The 23,461-nt window shown below is 45.8% G+C and overlaps 1 protein-coding gene across 2 annotated transcripts in view; it reads left to right on the plus strand.

The window, feature by feature from the left end:
- The window catches only part of GLIS3 (GLIS family zinc finger 3), a 437,565-nt gene that overhangs the window by 410,444 nt on the left and 3,660 nt on the right, over window positions 1-23,461 (plus strand). For both annotated transcript variants that reach the window (XM_088018913.1, XM_028117293.2), the window contains one exon: window positions 2,075-2,253. In XM_088018913.1, coding sequence (XP_087875039.1) covers window positions 2,075-2,253 — 179 coding nt within the window. The remainder of the gene's footprint in view (window positions 1-2,074; window positions 2,254-23,461) is intronic.

A 23,461-nucleotide genomic window follows, 5' to 3' on the forward strand; every position in this document is an offset into this window, starting at 1 on the left:
ACTGGCCAGGGGGTGGGGGGCGGGGGCAGGGGATTGTGAAACGGAATCCCTCTCCTCCATCAAGCCGGCAATATCAGGGTCAGATTTATACCTCCTGTGACTTGCCCCATCCACTCACCTCTGGCCCTCTCGGTCCTCAACGGAAAGGAAGAGGGGCAGAAGTACCAGAGAAAAGACCAGAAAACCATCGAGAGTGTGCTGCGTCTTTTACTCCCAGATGAAGAAATACAGTCAGGAAGCAAGTCAATGGATCTTGCTGCTTTGCAATGCCAGTGACAAAGGTTGTCTTCCAATTCCAGGCCCCCCCACTCTCCCCCGGGGATTTCCTGCCCCCAGGGCTCCAGGAGCAGGGGTAATCGTGTGGCCTCCTTTTAGCCCTAAAGCCTGCGATCCCACAATTCCTCAGCTCCCTCCCGTGACCTCAGAGGGTTGCCAGACGCATTAGGGACGTGTTCCCCAAGAAAATAGCCTCCATGTGAGGAATCCTGGCACGGTTTTTACTCGATGTCCTCAGGGCAGTGACAGGGTTCATCTGCGATGTGTTCTCTCAAGGCCGTTCAGCTCATCTTCCAGGCAAGTTCCAATTAAGATGATATGCTTGGAAAATATATATTTACCTGGCCCAGGGTACTCGGTTACTGTTTTCCTGCAGCAAAGTGAAAATAGGCATCCTAACACAGCCAGTTTGTTTTGGCCTCCAGTGGAGGCTTCTCTCCACGTCCTCCCTCCTCGGTTCCCTCATCCCCTTCCTCCGTAGCCCTCGTAGGACAGAACGCATTTAGGAATCATCTAGGGTATTAATTCCATACTTTTTTTTTTTCTTCCATGGTTCCTTCCTGGCACAACACAAGTGTAGAAGCTCTACCCTATTAAATATTCTGATTCAGAACGGTGCAAATTGCTTTATAAACTTGACTGGTTCGGTTTCCCTTCTTACCCTCTCTGGCCCTACACAAAAGCCCAGCAAAGGGAGGGGACTCGTTCTTGGGCAGTAAGCCGCAGGTGCCGCCGGCCGTGGCTCCATGTTAGCATCCGACAAAGCCTGTCTTTTCACTCGGCATAAGGAATAGCCAGCTGAAAGCTTTCAACGTCATGGGCCTTTCTGGGGACATGAAATAATTCATGATACACTTTGCTCCCCAGTTATTTTGTCACTTCATCTCATGACACTGATGGGTTTCCTGTGCCAGCCCCCTAGTGACCCGGCACCGAGAGTCACTTTGGTGGTCTGTGGACGCTGGTAAACTTGAACACTGCTCTGCCAAGTGCACCTTGAAAGTCACTTCAAACCCAGGGAGTCGGACCCTGCCAATGTCCCCTTACAATTAGAAGACCGGTGGACAGTTGTCAGGCTTGTGTCTCAGATTCGTTGACCAGGTCACCTTGTATTTGTCTGTCCCTCTTCAGAAACTAGCAATGGCTTCACTGTGATTAGCACGTGTGACCGCAGAAATGTCCCACATGGCGTTGTGGTTGTGCCCCAAGCAGCGAGCATTCTTTGCCGAGCACAGAACCCATGCAGATAGGTTCTGGGTCTCAGACCACGCTTGATCTTTGAGGTTTAAATTCACTCATTCTTGGCAAAAGAAAATGTATTGTTTAAAGAGAACAGGATGAGAGAGGCTTATAGTAAAGACTTGTAACACTTCTTGGACCTCAGATATGTCTCTCAGAACAAAATGTTTATGAGCTAAGTGTAAATGAATCAGAAACATAAGGATCAAATTTCCCCTAAAATGCAGACGAACTTAAAAATTAGCAGAAAAGGGGGACTGGCAAAAGATGTGCTTTGAATTTCACCAAACCCAGAGTATTTGAAATGCATTTTAAGACGCTTGACAAACCCAAACTGTGACTACATTTTCCCTTGAGTTGACTTCTTTTATCCCCTCAGTATCTCAACTGAGAAGTCATTGGTTAAAAATGGGAGAAAAAGTGTTCACCAATTTCTTTTGAGGGCTTTTTGTACGCTCTTATCCAGCCAGTGTGGAAATCGGAATTTGGCTTTGGAGAGTTTGTCTCTGCTCCCGCTTTTTCATGTCCCTCACGCTTCCTTTCATAATCATCTTCCCAGGTTTGCACCTTCTGCCCCGTCTCCTCACCACATCAGCCCCCGGAGAGTTCCAGCTCCTTCTTCAGTAATGCCGAGAACGCAGCCTCCCCACGCACAGCAGCCAGCAGGTGGGCCACACCTGAAGTCTTACCAGCCGGAAACAAACTCTTCCTTTCAACCAAGTGGGATCCACGTCCATGGTAAGTGGGGAGCCGACCACCCCTTGAGTCTCAGAAAGTGATACTGTGTTGTCGCTGTCAGACAAGTGCCTTCACGACCTTCACGAGAGGTGGGTCCCTCTCGTTTGGTCACAACGCCAGGCTTTGGCTTTGAGGACTTTCCTCTAAAATGTCACACCTCATCATCATGAAATCTCATAGCATTTTCCTGCTGTTGGCCCTAAGCTGGTATAACTCATGACACCCCAGAATGGTCAGCGCAAGATGATGATCCATTTACTGACCAGTGATTTAACACCTCATGGAGAGGCCCTCACAACAGCATCTTGTTTCCTAAATAATAAACAGTCACTTAAAAGGGAACAACAGGAGGGTTTTTGCCCAGGCATACCTCCCCCTCCCCAGGTCCCCTACTCCCAGAACCTCTCCATCCTTCAAGGCCCAGGTGAAATGACACCTCCTCTCTGGAGCCTTCCCTGGTGTCCTAGCTGGATTGCATCTCTCCTGGCTCTAGTCTCTGACTGCATATCCCCTGTGTCACTCAGATAGCACTCTCGCTCTCTCTCTGCCTTGTTAAGTTACTCCTTTGTGAGGAACACTTGCCTTTCTATTAATGTGGAAGCTTCTTTCTGAGGTCAGAATTTTCTGACCCTTTGTTCTTTGTCTTGGAGAACTTAGCCCAGTTCTCTACATGCTAAGGTCCTTGGTAAGTGCAGAGAGAAAGAAAAGGAGGAAAGGAAGGCCAGAGAAATCATGATGGTGTTCAAAATGTGAAGATCTGGTGTTGAACCCAGAACATCCATGGAGAGCTAAGTTTGGCTGAATTTCTTTTCTTTATTTTTGCTGATTTTGCCGACTCAGGCAGGTATCTTTGTGAACATCCATAGAAAGGTGAGTTGAGTTGTCAGATCGCATGGACTCAGACCATATGTAGCCTTTTACTTCCTGGGGGCAAAGGGGATCCTGTCCATTTAAAGGAGATTTTCAGCTCCTTCTGAAAAATAGGACTCTCCCCTGTCTGCCTCTTGCTGATTCCCGAGTTTGCTCCACGTGAGTTATTACTTGATGTTAATGGGTGGTGTCCCCAAATAAATCTTAATCAGTATGCCAGCTGAGTGTGAATAAGTGTGAGTGACTTCCCAAGATGGCAGGATCAGGCAGTGCTGTGGAGGTAGGGGTAGGTGAGGGCATCAGAGTAGGGGTCTGGACAGCCAAAGAGGAGACCATGTGGGCTATGGGAAGGGAAACACCTTGAGAAGCCCAGGCCACTGGCTCCAAGTCCAAGTTCCATCCATCTCTTCTCCTCTCTTCCTGAGTGTAATCCCACAAACCCTCATTCCCCGACGAAAGGTGGGCTCCCACCACTGTTTGGGCCTATGGTAATGGTTCCTCTTTTCTGTCGGTAACCTTCTTCTTAAGCTTTAGTTATGTATTTATTCAACCAAGAAATATTTCTTGAGTACGTATTGTACACAGAGCAGCGCATGTGTGAGAAAGACAAAGAGAGCACTCTTTCTGCCAAGAGAGACCTCCTGACCCAGGAGAGGGGCCTCTCTAATGTGGGGGAGCTCCAGGTCCCCCGTGCCGGGAAGCCAGCCTTGCCGGCAGGGAGGAAGTAGACGAGTGTGGGTTTTCTGGAGTACAGAAGAGGTCACTGATCCTACAACACACCATTTTTACCCTTCACGTTTTAACGTTGCCGAGATCTGGACATGTGTCAGTCAGTGGCATCGTGGCTTTTTCTCCCCAGTGCTGTAAAAAATAATGGAGTATTTCAGGCAGTCGTGTCATAGTTCCAATGAAAGGCCATGTAACACTTTGATGACAACTGTGAAACATATTTTAAAAATTCAAAAATTAACCTACACGTAGACCAAAAAAAAGAATGGAAGGAAATTTTCTAAAACATTAACAGTTTTGCTTTGTTTTGCTTTTAAATCATGACGGTAGGGATAATGGATAATTTCTTTTCTTCTTTTTCTGCTTTCTGAAGACATTTTAAAAGAGATTCTGGAATTAGACCAATTCGATTACAAATACCAGTCCACTCAACTGTGAGACTCTGAACAATTTCTGGGGGTCTCAGCTCCCTTCTCTCACCAGTGGTTGTGAAGAGTCCACAAGAAAAGCATGTGGCACAGAGTAGGAACTTAATATAATGCTTCTCCTTCTTCTCCCTCCCTTTTCTTCACTGGACTCTTTGAGAATGGGGATATTTCTAGCCTTAGGGCACCGTGTAATTCTTGGGGCAAAGTAGGCATTTGGTAAATATTTACTGAATAAATGATTGACACTCTCTCATTCAACAAATGTAAAATGAAACAAGACTACACAGAAAATGAGACCTACCCTATCATTTCGCCCTACTTCCCAGCAAAAGGCTCCTCTCCCATATTTCTCTTTTTTTAGTTGAATAATGAATATATTGTCAACTTGAATCCGTTGAGTTGGTTTTTTTTTTTCTTTAACTTTTACTTCGATTGTTAAAAATTCCCGTGGCCAATGAGAAACTGCTAGCAGCAGCCTAAAAATAAATCCGTATGACAAGCCTTTCTGGAAGAGATCAGGATGTAGTTATGCAAATTGGGAAACCATAACTTTGTTCTAGAAGATGGGCAAGTGGTTGCTGCGATGGGCTCACAGAGGGAGTGTCCGTGCTTTAACCGCCGGGCCACTGCTAAGAATGAAGGAGTAGGCATCCAGATGCAGCCTTCCCTCATCCTCCCAGCATTTTGTCTGGAAATGTTTTCCTGGAGCTTGCTAGGCACGAGCACTTCTCATCAACCACTCCTTAGGATAAAGAGCAAATTGAGCTAATATTTTTCAAGTGGGTGATACAGTGCTGGGAGCAAAGAGAGGCACAGAGACCTTCTAAATGAGTTGCAATTATTGGCAGCTTTGGTTGGACTAGTTTGCTGGGTGGCGTCATACAGCTTCTTGGTCACGGGGAACCTCACCCCCTAATAAAACTAGATTTTTAAAATGCCGAGAACTCTGTCGGGATTGCTAACATGGTAGCCACAATGAAAGGCGTGTTCTGTCTTTCAAGAAGTTCATGGCTTTAATGAGCGCTGTCACCCCCATCCTCTCTGTATTCCCTGCGGTAGGTAGAGGTCAGAGAAAAATGTCATCAGTATATTTTTAGAGATGGGAGCTGAGACAGAGAAGAATACAAAATGTCTAGGCATCGCCGCCTTCTTAGCAAAGTGCACAGGCATCCTTAACAAGAGGTCCACATTTCCAAGCCACGTTCTTCATCTCTGTGTTTCTGAGTCAAAGGCACACCAAAGTAAATGTGTATTTACATTTTTCCATGGGGAAATATACTTGTATGTAGATGCTGCTGCCTTACACGGAGCCACGAAAGTTAGAATTCAAAGGGCTTTGGTCTTCCAGGTGAGGAAGAAAAAGAGGTCCCACTGAGCTTTGCTCATGCCATATTAATCAATACAGCGCTTAGACTTTGTGTGCTCTGTGTGTGTGTGTTTATTTATTTACCCTCGAAGTATGCTTGACAATGTTATGTTAGTTTCAGGTGTATAACATAGTGATTTGACAATTCTGTACGTTCCTCAGTGCTCCCAGCGCTAACTATAGTCACCATCTGTTGCCATACATTATTACCGTATTAATGAGTGTTTTGTAAAAGGCACACTTTGAAAAGATTAACAGTGCTGCTTTTTTGAGCCCCTCACCTAGCGAGTGACCCAGGACTAGAGCTCAGTTTTGTTGATTCTGCATCGACTTCATCCATTTATGTTGCCTTCATTAGTATGAAGTGTCATTTCTTTTAATGTTTGAATGTTGATAGCATTTATGGGTCTCTGTTTGGGTGGCATCTCCAAGGCAACTTCTAAGTATATTTTAGTCTTTTATTTTAGTTGTAAACATAGGAACAACTCTTTCTAATCATGTAAGCTTGTTCTTCAGTCTTTTCTTTCTCTTTAGGACCATTTCTCTTGCCCGGGCAAGCTTTAGAATTTTGCCTGGATTAGTTGCCTGAGAGTTGATATTTGTACATTTTGTTATGGTACTAATGGATAATTTCTTTTTAAATGCCCTATTCATTCCAGGCTGTTAGATTGCCATGGGAATTCCTAAAACAGCATTTTCACAACTTTCCTGCTTCTGGACCCATCAAGGAGTGGCCAAGTTCAATTCAGCAAGCGTTTATTGGTCACCCACTAGGTGCCAAGTGGTTGTGAATGTCATTTAATCAATGCAGTGATACATGCAATAATAATAATAATAATAATAATAATATCAAGAGGTACCTGGTTTATTCAGAGGAAGGTGTCATAGAAGCTAGTCACCTTTCTAGAGGTGACTCTTGAATAGGGTTTTGAAGATAAATAGAGGAGGCTGGGAACCAGCAAGACCAGCTCATAGAGGGACTTGGGACCATGCTAAGTATAATCCCACTGAACGGTGAAGCCAGCCTGGTATTTTAGGAAAGTAAGCTGGGACATTGTTGTAGGGAACGGAATTGGAGAGGTGGGAATGCTGCATCCTAGCTGCTGGGATTATTTTGGACCATACCTGTACCACACCCACACCCAAACAGCAGTGACTGAACCAACAGTCTAGGTAACTCAGACGCCACTGTAAGTAGAGGAATGAGGTCAGAATAATGGGGAACTGTGTTCATTCACCCGCAGTCTTTTGTAGGTGAGGGGAGCTGGACTAGAAGAGAAGGAAATGAAAAAAGCCTTCAGCCTAGCTGCTACACAGGTAGGAGCCCCTCCATCCCTCTTTAGTACAGCTGGGAATGAGCAGTACCCTAAGAGCCCCTTCCCCAGAGAGGTGCATTCCTGGCCTTGCTTGGCCCTCAGCGACGGGCAGATCAGGATCTTTCCCACAAGCTGGTTCTAGCACCTGTTGCCTCAGGTCCTGCAAACCAACATTTCCGGCCGACACTTGTGTGCGTTTCTGGACTACCAAGGAGCCTCTGGCCACATAGAACTGGCTGCCCAGATTCCCACTTGTGTTGATACTGCTAGAGTTAGAAGGTTTCATAGATTTTGAGTGGTCTGTCCCCATCCCAGGTTTTCCCAAAGAGCCTGTTATTTGCAATCCACATTGTCCGGAGCACAAGACTTTTCCAGATTTGTTTCTCATGTTAGAGCAGCGCTCCTGGCGTCAGGGCTCGCTCTTCTCCCGAGACAACAGCCCTGGTAGTAGACGGTGCTGGGTGGGGGAGCACCAGGGGAGCCCACGATGGGCCAGTCCCTGCTGGCATTTTCCTTCGCCATCTGTAACAGGCGGCTCCTACCCTCCCGTTGACGGTACAGGTGCTGACATTCTCCGAATCTCGTCCCCGTGTCAGGCAGCAGGGAGGGAGAAGAATGAAGTACCAGTGTACCCCAAATGTCGTCACATGGTTGCCCTCACCTGCAAGGGAGTCTGGAAGAAGGATATTTCAGTGCGTTGCCAGGCTTAACGAAATCGTGCTTCCGTTCATGGTGTTTATTGGATAGGCACACCGCAGGGCCAGCGAAACGTTCCCTGAGCTGGTTTTCTGATCTACAAAGTGGAACTGTCTCTCAGATTCCTTCACACTGATTACCTCTTGGAAATCAGTGGTAGAGGCTTTCTGAGGGTTCTGCCCTTGACATCCCTCTCCCCCTGTCTCAGATTTCTATGCTTTTCACTGCTTGTTCTTATTTTTACCCTCTGGAGAGGCCAGTTGCCAGCACGCAGATTTCCATCATCCATGATCCAGTCATTAGATTTCATTAGGAGAGTACCATGCAGCTGCCTCCCAGCCTGGGCGGTGTGCTAGCAAGACCGCAGCCTTGGCGGGTGGGAGCTTCCCAGTGGGTCCTGGCTCCTGTGGGTCTTACGATTTAGAGCTGTCCTGCCCGCAGTCCCTATAGAGGCTGCCCATTGAGCTCGCAGACAGTGGTGGCATTTTCCCACCTCAGGATGGCATGGTATGCTTGACAACCCAGTGCAAATTGACCGCACGGGGAAACAAAACGCTTCCAGCCACCAGTAGGCCTCCGAGAACGAAACACTGTGTAAAGGCCTTATCCTACCAAACAGCCAAATCATCTTTCAAGCTGAAGGAATCTCAGAGCATTGATATTTAAATGGAATGAGGTGGCCCTTACAAGTTTAACTTCTTCCTCTGAGTTCCTCTGTTTACTTACAGTGATTTTTTTTAATTTAATTTTTTATGTTATGTTAATCACCATACATTACATCATTAGTTTTTGATGCGGTGATCCACGATTCATTGTTTTCGTATAACACCCAGTGCTCCATGCAGTACGTGCCCTCCTTAATACCCATCACCAGGCTAACCCATCCCCCCACCCCCGTCCCCTCTAGAACCCTCAGTTTGTTTCTCAGAGTCCATCGTCTCTCCTGGTTCGTCTTCCCCTCCGATTGCCCCCCCTTCATTTTTCCCTTCCTGCTATCTTTTTTTTTTTTTTTAACATATAATGTATTATTAGTTACCGAGGTACAGGTCTGTGATTCAACAGTCCTACACAGTTCACAGTGCTCACCATAGCACAATGTCTATCACCCAGCCACCCCATGATTGTGCAATGGTACTTTCCAGAAGAGTCTTATGGGTTACAGCCACGACTGATGTCATTTCTGGGGGTTTAAGCTAAATGTTTAAAGGTTATTTTGTTTAAAGGCAATTGCAGAGACAATAAACAAACCCCCTCCCACAGGAAATGTAGTCACATCGGCATAGGTGAAGTTGTGAAATACTAAAGTATTTAAGTCTAGAAATTGCTTAGAATTTAAGCATGTGTCACAATTTCCCCTTTGAAATCTCAGGGAAGACAAATAAGATTGGTTGTAAATCAGCGCGTAATCGTCTTCACTGAGAAAGTTGTGACATACTCACAAGGAGAACGAGCCAACAAGCATATTTCACGTTATTCCAATGTTATCAGCAGCACTCCTCGTCAGGACTAATTTTTGGTATCAGCAGCGATGTTATTAATGCTTATATAGTACTAGGGATTGATGATTAGATCCAGAGAAATTCTTAATTACTCTTATACACTTAATTACTGCAAAATTACCCAAGAGCAGTTTTACATAACTAGTACTTGATGAATTCTGACAGTGTGCTAATTCTATTAAACAAAAGTTAAATTTGGGTGTGTACAGGGGGGTACACTTGGCATCACAGCATGCTGGGCTTTGTGGGGAGGGGTGTGGGATGGCCATCTTCATCAGAAGAGCTGTTTAAACGATTGGTTATGGAAACGACTGAAGTGTGAATAATCTACACATGGAATTAAGTATCTACACACACACACAGACACACACACACACACACACAGACACACACACGGACTAAAACCCATATAGCCTTAAAGATACTAAGATGACTGATCAACTAACCCTCCCTAACTATAAGTTTCCTCGGGACAGGAAATGTTTTGCACATAGTACATGCTTAATAAAAGTTTATTGAATAAACATGAATGAATAAAAGGATGGGGGGTGTTGGGGAGGAGGAAAGAGAGATTTTTGCTTATGGCTTCTTAGGCTGATCGGTAGAGCCAGTGCTTGGCAAAACCGTGATTAGGAGTCAAGTTTCCAGGGCCCCTCTTTTCTCTGGGCACTTGGTCCTTTTTTGTATCCCTTTCATTACATACCCAGTGCTTACCCAACGGCCTGGGACCTCGCCCTGGAGGCAAGAGGATGATCTAATGATTCCCTTACACGGTGAGGTGAATTGGAGTCTTTGCACCCCTGGAGCCGAGTGTCCAGCAGTGAAACCCGTAGCTGTGGCAGCCAGGGGAAGAAGTGTTTGAGGCGTTCCCAGAGTTAAAAGTCCCTTGTTTCTGAAAGTTTTCAGAGCGTTCACAGCCACTAGCTTACATACCCCCAAAGTGGTCATATTATCTCAGAAGAGGAGATTACCAGAAGGGGAAATTGTGATTAGCCCAAATGACACAGGGAGGGAAATAATGAACTATGGGAAAGAAAGTAGGGGCACCTGGGTAGCTCTCCCAACTCTTGATTTCTGCTCAGGTCATGATCTCGGGGTCATGAGGATCAGGTCCCACATCAGGCTCCACACTGAGCATGGAGCTTGCTTAAGATCTCTCTATCCCTCTGTCCTCCCCGCCCCGCCCGCCCACCAAAAAAAAAAAAAGAAGAAGAAGAAAAAAGGTAGATGAAAAGACTTTAGAGTCAGGCAGATCTGAATGGGAATCCTATGGCCAAGTCATGCAGTGCCCTGAATCTCAGTTTCCTGGCTCTTACTCAGGAGATAGCAATACCTCTCTTTCAGAGTTGATATAAGAATGAGAGAAAATGCGTAGCCTGTAGTAGATGCTCAGTTAATTAGAGCTGGTTGTTGTTATTGTTATTTTTTCTTCCATGTTCCAGATGCTGGGTGCTCTGGTACATCCCTTGTATTGTTAAATCCTCAAAATAACATTAGTAAAAATACCAGCATACCCTGATCTCCCAGGCGAGGCTGAGAGATGAAGCACCTTGCCCCACGTCATACACCTAGCGATGTCCAAGCTGGTTTGGGGAACTGTCTAACCCCAGTCCCACACTCCTTCTCCTTCACGATGTTGCCTCTAGATCCAGTACGATGGAAGTGCTTGGTTGCTTGGGAATTCTGTTTGTGAGATGTGGATGTGTGGAGCTATTAATGATGGGGTTCCTTCCGGGGCTAAAATTCTGCAGGCATTACAGGGACTGTGGTTCGTGAGACAGGGGTCTCCCACCGGCCACTTGATCTCGTGTCTTCTGCATCAGGCAGTGTGGCAAATGCTTACGGTGCCCTTTCTCATTGAACTCATAACGACACTATAAAGAAGGCATTGTCTACTCCCATTTTACAGATGAGGGATCTGAATCGCTGAAATGTTAAATAACTTGCCCCAGATTTCTCACTCTCGAAATGGTGAAGCTGGAAACTACACGCAGACCCTCTGACCACAGAGTCTGTGCCTCAGCCAGCCGATATGTCACTCTAGGGAAGGGGGCGCTCTCTCTCTCTCATGCCTCCAGTGGGATTGCCCCATGGGGTGTGTGTGTGTGTGTGTGTGTGTGTGTGTGTGTGTGTGTGTGTGTGTGTGTGTGTGTGTATCATAGCCTCACATGCGCCGTGTTTGCCTCTCGAGCACACGTGTGCGAGAGTAACTGTTGGAACCTGCATTACTATCAAATCAGGGCTGTTAGACTCTTGGCACAGTCCTTAAAATACAGTTTGAAAATTCTCACTGATTTTTTTAAATTAGAAAAGAAAAAATTTACCTGTTTTTTTTTTGATGCTTAGTGTACTTAGGCTTATAAAGAGTTTAAGTTGTTTTCAGCAACGATGAAAGGTAAAGACTATTAAGACTATTAATAACTTTTTAAAAAATATTTCATTTATTTATTTGAGAGAGAGAGAGGGAGAGCACGAAGGGAGCGGGAGAGGGAGAAGCAGGCTCGCCTCTGAGCAAAGAACCCAATGTGGGGATCGATCCCAGGACCCTGGGATCACGACCTGAGCCAAAGGCAGTTGCTCAACTGACTGAGCCACCCAGGTGCCCCAAGACTATTAATGACTTTTTAGATGTTTATAGAAATGAAATGTATGTGTGTATGTGTACTTACATAAGCTTACATGTATATACATACATACACACATGCCCTGTTATAAAAATGGGCTCGCATTCTGCATTTTATTTTATGACTTACTTTTTATTTTTATTATTTTTATTTTTTATATTTATTTATTTGAGAGAGAGAGAGAATGAGAGAGAGAGAGCACGAGAGGGAAGAGGGTCAGAGGGAGAAGCAGACTCCCCGCTGAGCAGGGAGCCCGATGCGGGACTCAATCCCGGGACTCCAGGATCATGACCTGAGCCGAAGTCAGTCGCTCAACCAACTGAGCCACCCAGGTGCCCGATCCGCTCCTTTTTAAAAAAATTATGTAGTACGTACAGGAACATGTCATTTTTTTAAAATCATTCCCCTACTGATAGACATTTTTTTGGTTTTATTAACAATGCTATATTAAATCTCTTTATGCACACGTGAGTGTTTACATGAACACCCTCACACACCTCTGTATCTCTCTGCATACCTTCTTCAGGAATTATTTCTGGAAAAGAAATTGCCGGTTTGATGGATATGCACATTTTAAAGTTGGGTAGATCCTGCCATAGACCCCTTAACGAAGACCATGCCAGTTTAGGCTCCGCAACAGAGCAGAGTGCATGTCCCCACCCTAGACATCGTCAGTCATTTTAATTCTCGACAGCGTGTGCAGCAACATTATTTTGCATTTTCCTTTGGTTAGTAATGTGATTCAGCATCTTTTCCTATTTGTAGCGAGCTCTAAAGGTAGTTTCATTATAACAAGGATGAAGTGGTCGTAACTGCTGCTTGGGCGGTTATATATATATATATGTATGTATATATATATATGTAATATATAATATTACTTATTAAGCACTTTGCTCGCTCTTTCACCCTGCCAGGCAGGCTGTGTTGCTCACAGCATGACTCTTTGTTTTCCTTAATTGGAACCCAAAAATGTATCGAAGAGAAGGAAAATATCCAGAAAATTTCTGTTTCATTGACTATTGTGACTTCTCTGTCAGTTAACTTAAAAACATTTATAGAAAAGTGTTTGATGAACATTATTACAGATCTAGTGCTTTTTCATGCTTAATTCTGGGGAATTAATGACATTTTTTTTCCAGAAGCAAACGTTCTGTCTTCTATCTGAAACTCATGAAGTTTAGCCTCTGATGAATGGAGCTCTTCAAATCAAGTTAAATATTTTCTTATAACTCTATTTTACAGGCTGCTTAGTTGGACTCTTCAAGGCTGAACATATTAATGGCAATCTCTGTCTTGTGATTCTTGTATTTTTAGCTGGAATTTTCCTTGTAATTGTGATAAGCAGTTCATGGCTTAGAAGAAAAAATGTGAATAGCTGTGGGCTATTTGTTTCCTTAAAATAAAGTGGGGGGAACCCAACATCAGGATATATGGGTGACCGGTAATGAGGACACTGTGTTAACAAAACAAAAGAGCGACAATGAAACCCCAAAACTGCCTTGATCTGCACTCATTCAGATCATCTGGGCTCAGACCGTGTTGCAGAACAATCCCAGTTTCCTTAGAATTTCTAGTTGGTTTACTTACATTGTGAGTTCCCTTTCTGATTACAGAAGATTTCCCTCCCCAACCAGATTGTTCTGACTAAACTCTCCATTTTGTTCTCTTGCAAGGTCTTTAAGAACTAGACTTTGTAAGATGCAGCCATGAAGTAAAAACATTCAGGCATTTTTCTAGATCATCTAAGTGTAACAACCAGCCCTTCCCCCTCTACATTCCTCCACCAAACCCAGTCTCATATCACACATCGCGAAGCACAACCTCTTCTTCACGTTCTTAAATTTTCTCATCATTATGGCAGAATGATTCCAGAAATCTCAGTTAGCCAAGTATTTACCCAAGGTCTTTTTTGCACCTGTCGATCTGGGCTGGTGCAGCATTTTTATCAACACTAGTGAGGTCAGTGAGGGTACCTACATTTATATTGCAGTGTGTGTTTTATAAATTACTCTTCAGTACAAAAGTTTTATCAGTACCTGGTAACTATAACAGAACTGCTCAGTAAGATGTTTGTTGGATGAATACCTGAATTCTCATTATAACTTTGTGAAGAGAGTAGGAAATATATTTCTGCCCCTATTTAGAGATGGAACTCAGAGTAGTTGATCAAGTTCCTTGACTTGGCATGGTTTCGTAAAAGAGCTCAGGGCGTTCTGTGGATGGGACAAGTTACCTAATTCTTCTGCCCACTCTTTTTCCCATTCGGGTTCCATAGTCCCTCTGGCACCCAGCAGAAAAGGGTGGCTTGGAACAGCAGAACTCTCCAGGTCACCTGGACCAGGCCGATCATACCTTCATCATCTTTGTTTCTTCCTCCATTAAAAAAATAAAATAAAATTCCATGTTAGAACAGGAGGTCATGCTGAAAGGCTGTAGTATAGAAGGTTCATAGATCAGAATCTTTGAGCTTAGTTGCTCCTATTGGTCTTTCATTTGGAAAACTTTCAGTGAGAGAATAGTCCTTGCGGTCCATGTGTAGGCGGGGAATCATACCGTCTATGTATTCCCTGTAGCACTTGACAAAATTTTAGATGCTTAATACATACTTAACATTCAGGACTCTAGTGTGCAGTGGAATGAGATGAAGCAGGAAAGGAAGGACCCTGTAGACTATATACACCCATCAGAGCGCAGGCCCCCAGATCATGAAGAGGGGGCCCCATCTCACACTTGTGCCAATGGCTTGAGTATATCTCCTGAACCTCTGCCTCACAGTAAAGTTCCTGTTGCATATGATTAGGCCTCCCCAAATATACTGTCTAGAATGTTAAGTTGAGATGAAATCTGGGTTGGAGGAGAGCAGTAGAGAAATATATGTCAGTGGGTTTGAGATAGCAGAGTGGACGTTCCACTTACAAAACCTTAAGACTATCACTGGATTCCAGGATTGGTGTCACCCCCTTCCGTCCGACTGCCGGGAAGGTTGCCCACTCTTAGATTGAGTGCTGGAAAATTGTATAATCACAGACTTGGATTCAAACAAGCAAGAAGTCACCTAGTTAGTGGACCAGATATATTTTGGGAACCTGGTTACAGCTAGACAACAGAAGTCTAGGTCACAAGATCACTGTGAGGCCCACAGTAAGACCCAGACTTCTGAGTCACACAAATGAGTCCCATGATTTCACCTTGACCAAGAACTTAAATGTGTGGGAAAGGCACTGGGGTGGGGAAGGAGGCCACCTTAATCCGTATCTGCTGGGAGTATAATCCGAAGTCTCTTGAGGGCGGTCATTATTTCTTTATCCCTGAGAGTCCTCAGCAGAAAGGGCTGGGGACCAGCTGAGGAGAAGAGGCCCATGAGAAGCACTCTCTTCTTCCATTTCAAATGAAATCAGAGCTGTTCTGTGTTTTCCTATTGGTCTTTCATTTGGAAAACTTTCAGAAGATTAAAAATCCTCCAAAGATGTTCTCAGAACCTCTCACTCTTTAGTGTAAGAAATACCTTTTTCAACATGAATATTTCCAGGCCGTTCACACAGACGTTCTGATTCACTAAGTCTGCCTAGAGCTGAGTTGGAGCCGATGCTGAGAACTCCGTGCTCCCTTGGCAGGCTTCTCCAATCAGAGATAATCCAAAGGAAGCAATTGGCCAGTGGTAGAGAAAGTAAATACTTTCCAGCTTCCTTCTTCCTTGACTTCCTGGGGAAGTCCTGTAAATATAGCACAACCTCAAAGCTATCAAGACCAGAATGGCTTGCCTAGACCGCCCCCCCCGGGGGCGGGGGGGCTGCAGCCCTTCTTTTAATCTCTGTCTGGGATCCTCTTCTTTGCTGGACCTTTCTTACAGCAGAGTTTGCTCGGAAGGCCAAGGGCACCCAGAATTAAGTCTTCATTCTTAGCCATTCTTTCCTTGTTCTGCTTCAGGCCCAAACAGCCCGGCGGGGGTTGGTGTGAGCTTTATGGGGCAGAGCCGTCGTCAGCCAGGGCAGGTACACCTCTGGACTCAGGGAAAGTAGGAGGACAAGTAGCACCAGGCTTACAATCAGACAGCAGGGCTGGAATCTGCAGTGGGTTTTATTGTTTGCCAGGTGTTTCCACACTTCCTATTTCATGTGACCCCACTCAGTAGGAGTACCCATACGAGCGGCGGAGCCTGCTCCTAGAGAAGTTCCCAGCTCATTCTTGCCAACGCCAACCAGTGGCCACTTTGCGATGATGTCACTTCACACGACCATCAGACCCAGAAAGGCCAGATCCCGAACCCTCCATTCTGGGCCTCGCAGGTATTGAGGATGTTTGAGTCGCAGGCAGGTGTTGGGGTGTGGGCGGCAACTCGTGGGCGACGGGGCAGTGAGCCCCATCCATTTGTTCCTTCTGCTGCTTTCTCCTCCCACCGTGAGGATCATGCTGCCACGTGCGTAGTAGTATCCCCGTTTTAGACACAGGGACTCTCAGGCTCAGAGAGGCCGTGGTTTCCTCAAGGCCACACAGCTGGTACATGGCAAAGCCCGGCTTTTGGATCCATTTCAGACTCTTCGGGTCTTCTGGATTTGAGAGTCTTTATTTTATGTCATTTCCAAGTGTTTCATTATCACTGTCAGGATTCACTGAACCATTTTACTATAACTGCAGATACCCACACATGGCAATTACTGAGACACATTGCAATTAGTTTACTTTGGCAGCTTATCACTCTTGAGAATTTGGAAGCCAGAGGCCACCACGCGTTAGGGGTTTGGGTGGGTGGAGGATATTTAAATGAAAATGGATTACATCTCTGAACCAGGAGTGTTTTGCGCCTGCCGTCCTCCCTCTGCTCTGTCGCCTTTCCCTTTTGTCCCTGTCAGCAGCAGGCTCTGCCCACTCCCAGCCCCTTGTGGGACCCTTTGCAGACATACTAGCAAACCCTCTCCCTTTCCCCCAACCCTGCCCTGGACACAACACCGAGGCCAAGTGTGGCTCGTGGTAACAAACGAGCTTTAGCAGCTCGTGCAGACCGCTGAGGGGCTGTGAGGGGCGCAAGCAGAGGAAGGCACCGAGTGTCCTGAGCGTATCTCTCTGTGACCCGCCAACTGGGAGCAGATGCTCCAGATGAAAATGGCGCCCTTTCTTGGATCTAGGTGGGCCCACGCAGGAGCCCCTCGGCCAGAGGGCAAGGGGACCAGGCAGTTGCTCCGGTGGTCGACTTCTGAACCACAGTCCCCGGGCTCCCACAAGAGGAATGTGTCCAAGTGGAATCGTAAGGGTTATTATGTCCATTATTTTCCTCTTTCTTAGTACAGTAGATGCTCAAATGTCAGTCGTAAATAGCTCGAGTGCTGTGGAAGGTGGTTCAGTTCTCAGCCCAGAGAAAAACCTGTCTTCCTCACCCAGTCTGTGAGCCGTCCCTGCGGCTTCTGCATTTGTAGACTCTGTGTCAAAATGAAGAGTCCGTTTCTCCACCACTTCCATGGAGGAGACTGAGTGGAGTTCTAGCTAGATGAAGACCTGGAGGATGTTGCTGGCCATGGCCAGGAGCCAAAAAATGACAACCAAATTGTGATTCCACTTTTAAGAGGAGTATCATTTTGTACTTGAGGGCGGTGGCTTATGAGAGGGAAACATTTCTAAAGAATTGCTTGTACGTTATACAGAATCTAGAAATACTTCTGAGCTCATTTCGTGGCAATAGTAATTGCTCTATTTACTAAGGGCCTCCTACCTGCCAGGGAATGCAGTATATGCTTTTATAAACACGCTCATGTATAATGCTTTCCACAACCCAATAAAATAGGTGTTATTTTAAAAGATAATGAGGCTCAAGCAGGAAAATAATTTGTCCAGATTGGATAAATTAACACAGTTGGTTAATGGGTCATCCACGATTCAAACCCAGATCCAAGTTGTTCGTGCAAGGGGTGGAAATGAAATAGTGACTAAATCAGAAAATTGGCCAAAGGAAGTGTCTAAAATGTCTCTGTTTCTACTTTTGAGGGTTTTTAGAATTTTTTAGCAGTTAGGTGATTTTATTGATTTCCATTAATTAATTCAATGATTTTCTCCCTAATGAAAGTGTTTGTACGTTATGAAATATTTGTCCAGTGTGAGCAAATTGCCTCTGAAGTTGGCAGTAAGGGACATCAACAGAAATGGCAAGACTGTGTTTAAAATGATTTGGTCCATGAGCTCAAGCCCTAGTAGTCTGTATGAGCTCTGTCACCAAAAGAGACCAGGGTTTGATTTCTAGCTCTGAAAACTCGGTAGTTCTGAGGATTTAGGTAAGTTATTTTAACTTCTCTGCTTCTTTGTCTATAAACTGGGGACAACACTGCTTGACTCAAAAGTTGTCGTAAGGATGGAGATCTTCTGTCTGAAACATGTAGGACGGTGCCTGACGTGGAGCAAATAAATATTAGTTCCTTTCCTCCCTTCTGACAGAATTCTCAAGCAGTTGGCATAATGCTAACCAAAGTGTTCCACAAAAATGCCCAAGCAAGGGGACTGCAAATGAGAAAGCCCCGAACTTAGTAGGAACTTATATAGTAGCTGTTTGAGTCCTGCTGCCCATTTGTTTTAAGATAAAGGCTAGATCCATAAATAATTTCAAATTTCTGGATGTTTGGAAATATTAAAATGATTGCATGAATTTTCCACTTTTATTTGCATGGCATCGTATAAGCAAAGTACTGGTTATAAAGGCAGCAAATGCAACAGGTCCTCTGCTTCCATCTCACTGTCTCTGCAAATGGGAATGTTTGTTTGAATCACCTGCTTACAAGGCAAGAATATCAGGGGGCCACCCGAGAAGGAATCCTACAAATTTTCTCATACAAAGTCACCATGTGAGTAGTAAGCGTGTGATTCCCTGGGCCCTTCTCTGAGTAAGGTTGGAGTGCATAAAATCAGGCTGAGAAGTCAAGATGCCAAAGAGCATATGCTTCTGGCCTTTGGGAGCTTTAGCAGAGGCTCACCTGTGTTTTCCTCTCTTCTCCTGGATGGCTTGTGCCATGGATCACAGAAGGTATTCAAAGGGGGTAGCTCCAGGATTCCCAGAGAATATGTGCAAAGAGCCATAAGAGTATCGGAGAAGGAGAAATTAGGGGAGCAGGGTCATGTGTCTACTTTGTCCCCGTCCCTGGGCTCTCTGAGTCGTGCCCCCCACCCCCCCGCCGTCCCGTTCATCACCCAGGTTCACCCATGCCCCTGCTCATGCAACAATTATAGGACTGAGGCAAAAAAAACCCTCTACATTTCCTAAAGTAACCCACAAAATTATAGTCTCTGCGGAAAAATAATTAAGTCATAAAGCTCATAAATACATATCCTTCCTCCCACTTGGCTACCAAACGGCGGTACCACCCAAGAGCTGAGGCACACCAGCTGTCCCTGCACCTCTCAAATCTGCTCGTCTTCCTCCCGGGCACGAGCAGGTCAGAGCCACTGACGGAGGAAGACTGTCGGGGCTGGTCCTCAGCAGAGCTGGGGGGCGGATGCCCCCTACTTGTACCTGCCACCACGAGCCAGGGCCGAACAGAGGGAACGGCTGTCAGCACGCAGGCTTCTCTCTCACCTGTTGCCTTTCCCTCTTCCTGTCTTGCGTGCATGCTGGAGAAGAGAGTCAAGACTCTCTGTGTCCCTGAAAGTGTCCTTTATATCGTCCTACAGAGTATGAAACGGTGTTCCTGGGTTTCTTGTGGGCATGTTTCTCGTTCTTTCTCACTAAAACATCAACTCCAAGAAGGCACGCCGTGCATCTTAGCCACCGTTGTGTCTCTGGCACTTGGGTGCTTAGTAAATAGTCCTTGAGTGAGTAAAAGTATAAAACTGGAAATGCTTGTGTTCGTAGAAGAAGACAGAGCAGCACGTGGAGAGCGCGAGTCTTCACACGGTCTTCCTTTCGGTCCCCTGGAACCTGCGCGTGTACCTTGTCAGGCAGATACTGCGAACCCCTCCCTTTACAGAAATACAGCAATGGGGGCAAGCACACACAGTAAAATCAGTGCTCCTTCTGGAAGGTCAAGGAAGCAGCCGGCTCCTGAGGCCTGGCCGGGGCTGAGCATGGCAGTGCTTGGCCTGACCCCTGAAAGGAGCTCCCAGGGGCACACAGAAGCGGGAGGGTTTTCCCATCCAAAGGGCTCAGGGGGGCTTGGGAAGTGATGGCCTTTGTCATGGTTTCTGAGAAGACTCACAAATGGTTCTGCCAAGCCTGCTCAGGAAACGCCTGGTTGGGGGGTAGTTCTGGGAGACCTCGCCATGGCCTGTGAGGGGCTCCCCCTGCAGGCTGTCCGCCTCTCTAAGTTGTCATCGTGGTCCTGGCAGAGCTTACCACGAGGTGGGGGCGGGGGGGGGGGTCAGTCTTTGATTCTGCACACCGTCCATCCAGCGCTTTTCCTGGTGCCCAGAGTTTGGTGGTGGTTCCCAGCCTCATGGTAAAGGAAAATGAGAATTCTGTTTTGCAAAGCCGTCTGCTACATAAACAGACCCACTAAGTACACAGCTCCCGACGCAGCCCTTTGATGAGGTACGGGCTGATGATATTCATCCCCGTCCAGGGGGCGAACTGTTGGGTCGAGCCTCGGTGTCGGACTTGACACCACCCTCCTGTGGTGGGGCCGCTGGAGATGGGACTGGACTTGCTGCCACTCCCAGCGGGCCCGGCAAGCTAGGCAGAAAGTGTGCGACTTGTTTCCTTTTCCTTCGCCTACTTCCAGAGGGGAATGTGGCTCGCTCCTTCAGGAGCGCTGAAATGCTTCAGACGGTCACTCGTCAGCCCTCCGGAGGGTTGCAAGCCTGGTGACCGTTGTTTACTTACGGATGTATGTATATTCTGGTTCCCTCCACAAAGATCGGAGTGGTGGATTTTTAAGAAAAGATAAATGTATTGAGGAGTCCAATATAAATTCCTATCTTGGAGGCCACGAGTCTAAGAATCATTGTCTGGCTTTTATTGAAACCCTTGGTGGTGGGTCGTGTGTTTTTCCTCCAGGAATTTAACGAGAGACATTTCTGAAACAAAGTCTGCTAACGCTGGGAAGGCGGAATGCCCGAGAGCTTGCTGTCCAGGACAGGAGCCACGAGCCGCACGTGGCTACCTAAGTTTTAATTAATTAAAATGAAACAAAGTGAAAGAGCCATTTCCTCCGCTGCACTAGCTCAGCCACTGGATGCTCCTGTACCAACAGCAAGACAGAGGGAGAACTCGATCGTTTCCATCATCGAAGAGAGTTCCATTGGGTGGTGCTGCCCTAGAGAACGAACACCCTTCTGTCATCGCACTTAGTCACGCAGTTCCTCTCTCCTCGGACGTCCCCCACCCCCGTCCACTTCGGGAAGGAAACCCACACCGGCTTCGGGGGGCCTAGCAGCAACAGTGACTGCAGACTCTTGATCGAACCCAAAATCACAGCGGCATCAGTGACCCTGTGGGACAAAGGGGAACGTTTTTTGAGAATGAAGTTTAGTGATGTGTGAAGCGCATAGAGAATATTATGGAGGAAAACAGAAGACCAAGCAATATATAGAACATTCCAGTTTTGTGTAGCTATATCTGGCCATATCTGAATGTGGAAACAAAAAAAGCTTTTCCTTCTTTGTTTATACTATTCTGCATATTCTGGTTGGTACAATTCCATACATTTTTTAAATATATATAATTAGAAAAACAGGTGTGTTTTCAGAAGGGAAAAAACTTCCCAAAATTGACAAGAGGAGGAATGATTCTGCTTGACATTCGGGAGCTGCAGTTTGGGTAGATCCAGTTTATCTGTAGATCCTTCCCTGTCCCCCAGCCCTGCCATTTTTGGAGGCAGAATTATGGGGGAGGGGTGATTTTATAACCGGAGGTGACAGCTAACAAAATTATTGCCAACGTGAATGTCTGGGTGTGTTCTTTTGCTGCTATAACTATGTGTGCTCTCGCTCCAGCTGCATTCTCAATCCTCGAGGACAAGGTACTACCTTGTTTCTTGGTTTCTCCGACAGCCCCTTGGCCAGCACCGACGCACGGACTGACAGAGTAGCTGACCTTGCCGTCACTCTTATGCCCATGAAATGTGTTAACATCTTGCTTCATTTTGCTTTTGGTCCGAGAGGTAGAGTTCCATCCAGATTCACTCCACGAAATCCAACAGCTGGAATACAGGAGCCATTCATCAGAAAATGGGTTAGGCTTTCTCAGGATTTGTGTGTGTGGCAAGACCCTAACGGAATTTTTAAAAATTTTGTTACTTTTATGGAAGTAGCACTGGGAAGAGGGTCTGTTAAAGCTCTTGGATTTGACCACAGCCATCCACACCAGTGTACTTGGCATCTCCAAGTGACTGGCTTCTCGGAGGGAGGGATTTAATAAAGAGGATTTTCTTTCCCCAAGTTGGCTGTGAGAGTGATCCAGCATGCTTGCGGGGCCATTCTGGTTTCAACTGTTTTTCGTGTCAGCCAAGACATCCGCAGGCAAGAATTATAGTCCACTCTGCCTTCTCACACTGATCCAGGCAGCCGGGCAAGTCTGGGGGATGGAACCTGGTGTGTTCTCCACATGACTGACCTTCTGTACTCACACATCACAACGCTCAGATGGAGGTTGAAGCCAGGCAACATTCCTGCTCTCTTAGAAGCAGGAGGGAAGATGAGGAAGAGAGAGAATTGGGTTTTCACGAAAGGCCAATGAAGGTCTCTATCCGTGTACCTGACATACATGAATGATTAACGTCCCTATTTGGGGAGTTGTGGACTTGAGTGAGAAATGGCTTCTCTTCTTGGAAGGGCAACAGTACACTGAGGAACATTATTGGGGAATTGATGGGTAACAAATCTGAGCAGAGCCAGCAGAGTGATAGAAACAGCAAATACTGTCTCTTCTCCTCAGTGAGGAGGCATTACATTCTAATAAACCAGCCATGGTGGTCCATGGTCATGCTTTCCTCCTGATATGTGTGCCTGGCCACCAGGTACCCAAAATCAAGATCAGTCCAAGGAGCCTCCCAAACCACAAAGCCGCTCATCCCAGATTCCTTCAAACCACTTAAACTTGTTGCTGTTTTGAGCCTGCACGGGGGTGAGTGAAGAAATCAAGCTATGCGTTAATTAGTGCAGGATCTAGGAACCAATATGGACAAGATACATACAGCTCAGATCCCCACAGGGACAAGAATGTTCCAGAGAATTTTGCCTGGGAAGTGGGTATGCACCTCATGCCTGTTGCCATGTCCATTCCCACACTGGGTTATTATTGAAGGACTTACCCGTTGCCCTTTAGAAAATTTTATTTCTCTTAATAACTAGGTTTTTTTTTTTCAATTTTTGAGGACTAAGTTGTTGTAAGATCATGTCACTTTTTAATTTTACTTATTTAACAAACATGTATTATATAAAAAATATACAAGTATTAATTATATAATTATGTTATCAAATTATATTCTATAATATGTACATATGAACTCATTTAATCTTCATAATAACTCCGTGAGGTATAGGTACTACTTTTAGCCCCATTTTACAGATTAGAAAATAGACTCCAGGAGGCTAAGTAATTCACTAAGATTACACAGTGGGTAAGTGGTTAAGTAGGACTTGAGCCCGGGAAGTCTGGCTCCAGCGTACTTGCTCTTCACCACTATTAAAACTCAGAAAAATATAAAGCCAAAAACCCAGCCTTAAGGCAACCATAAAAGGTGGCCTTACCAGGGTGGCTGGGTGGCTC

The sequence above is a fragment of the Eumetopias jubatus genome, unplaced genomic scaffold (assembly GCF_037043125.1).
Source record: "Eumetopias jubatus isolate StellerSeaLion01/CBP00866 unplaced genomic scaffold, mEumJub1_p1.0 scaffold_15, whole genome shotgun sequence".
Lineage (NCBI taxonomy): Eukaryota > Metazoa > Chordata > Mammalia > Carnivora > Otariidae > Eumetopias > Eumetopias jubatus.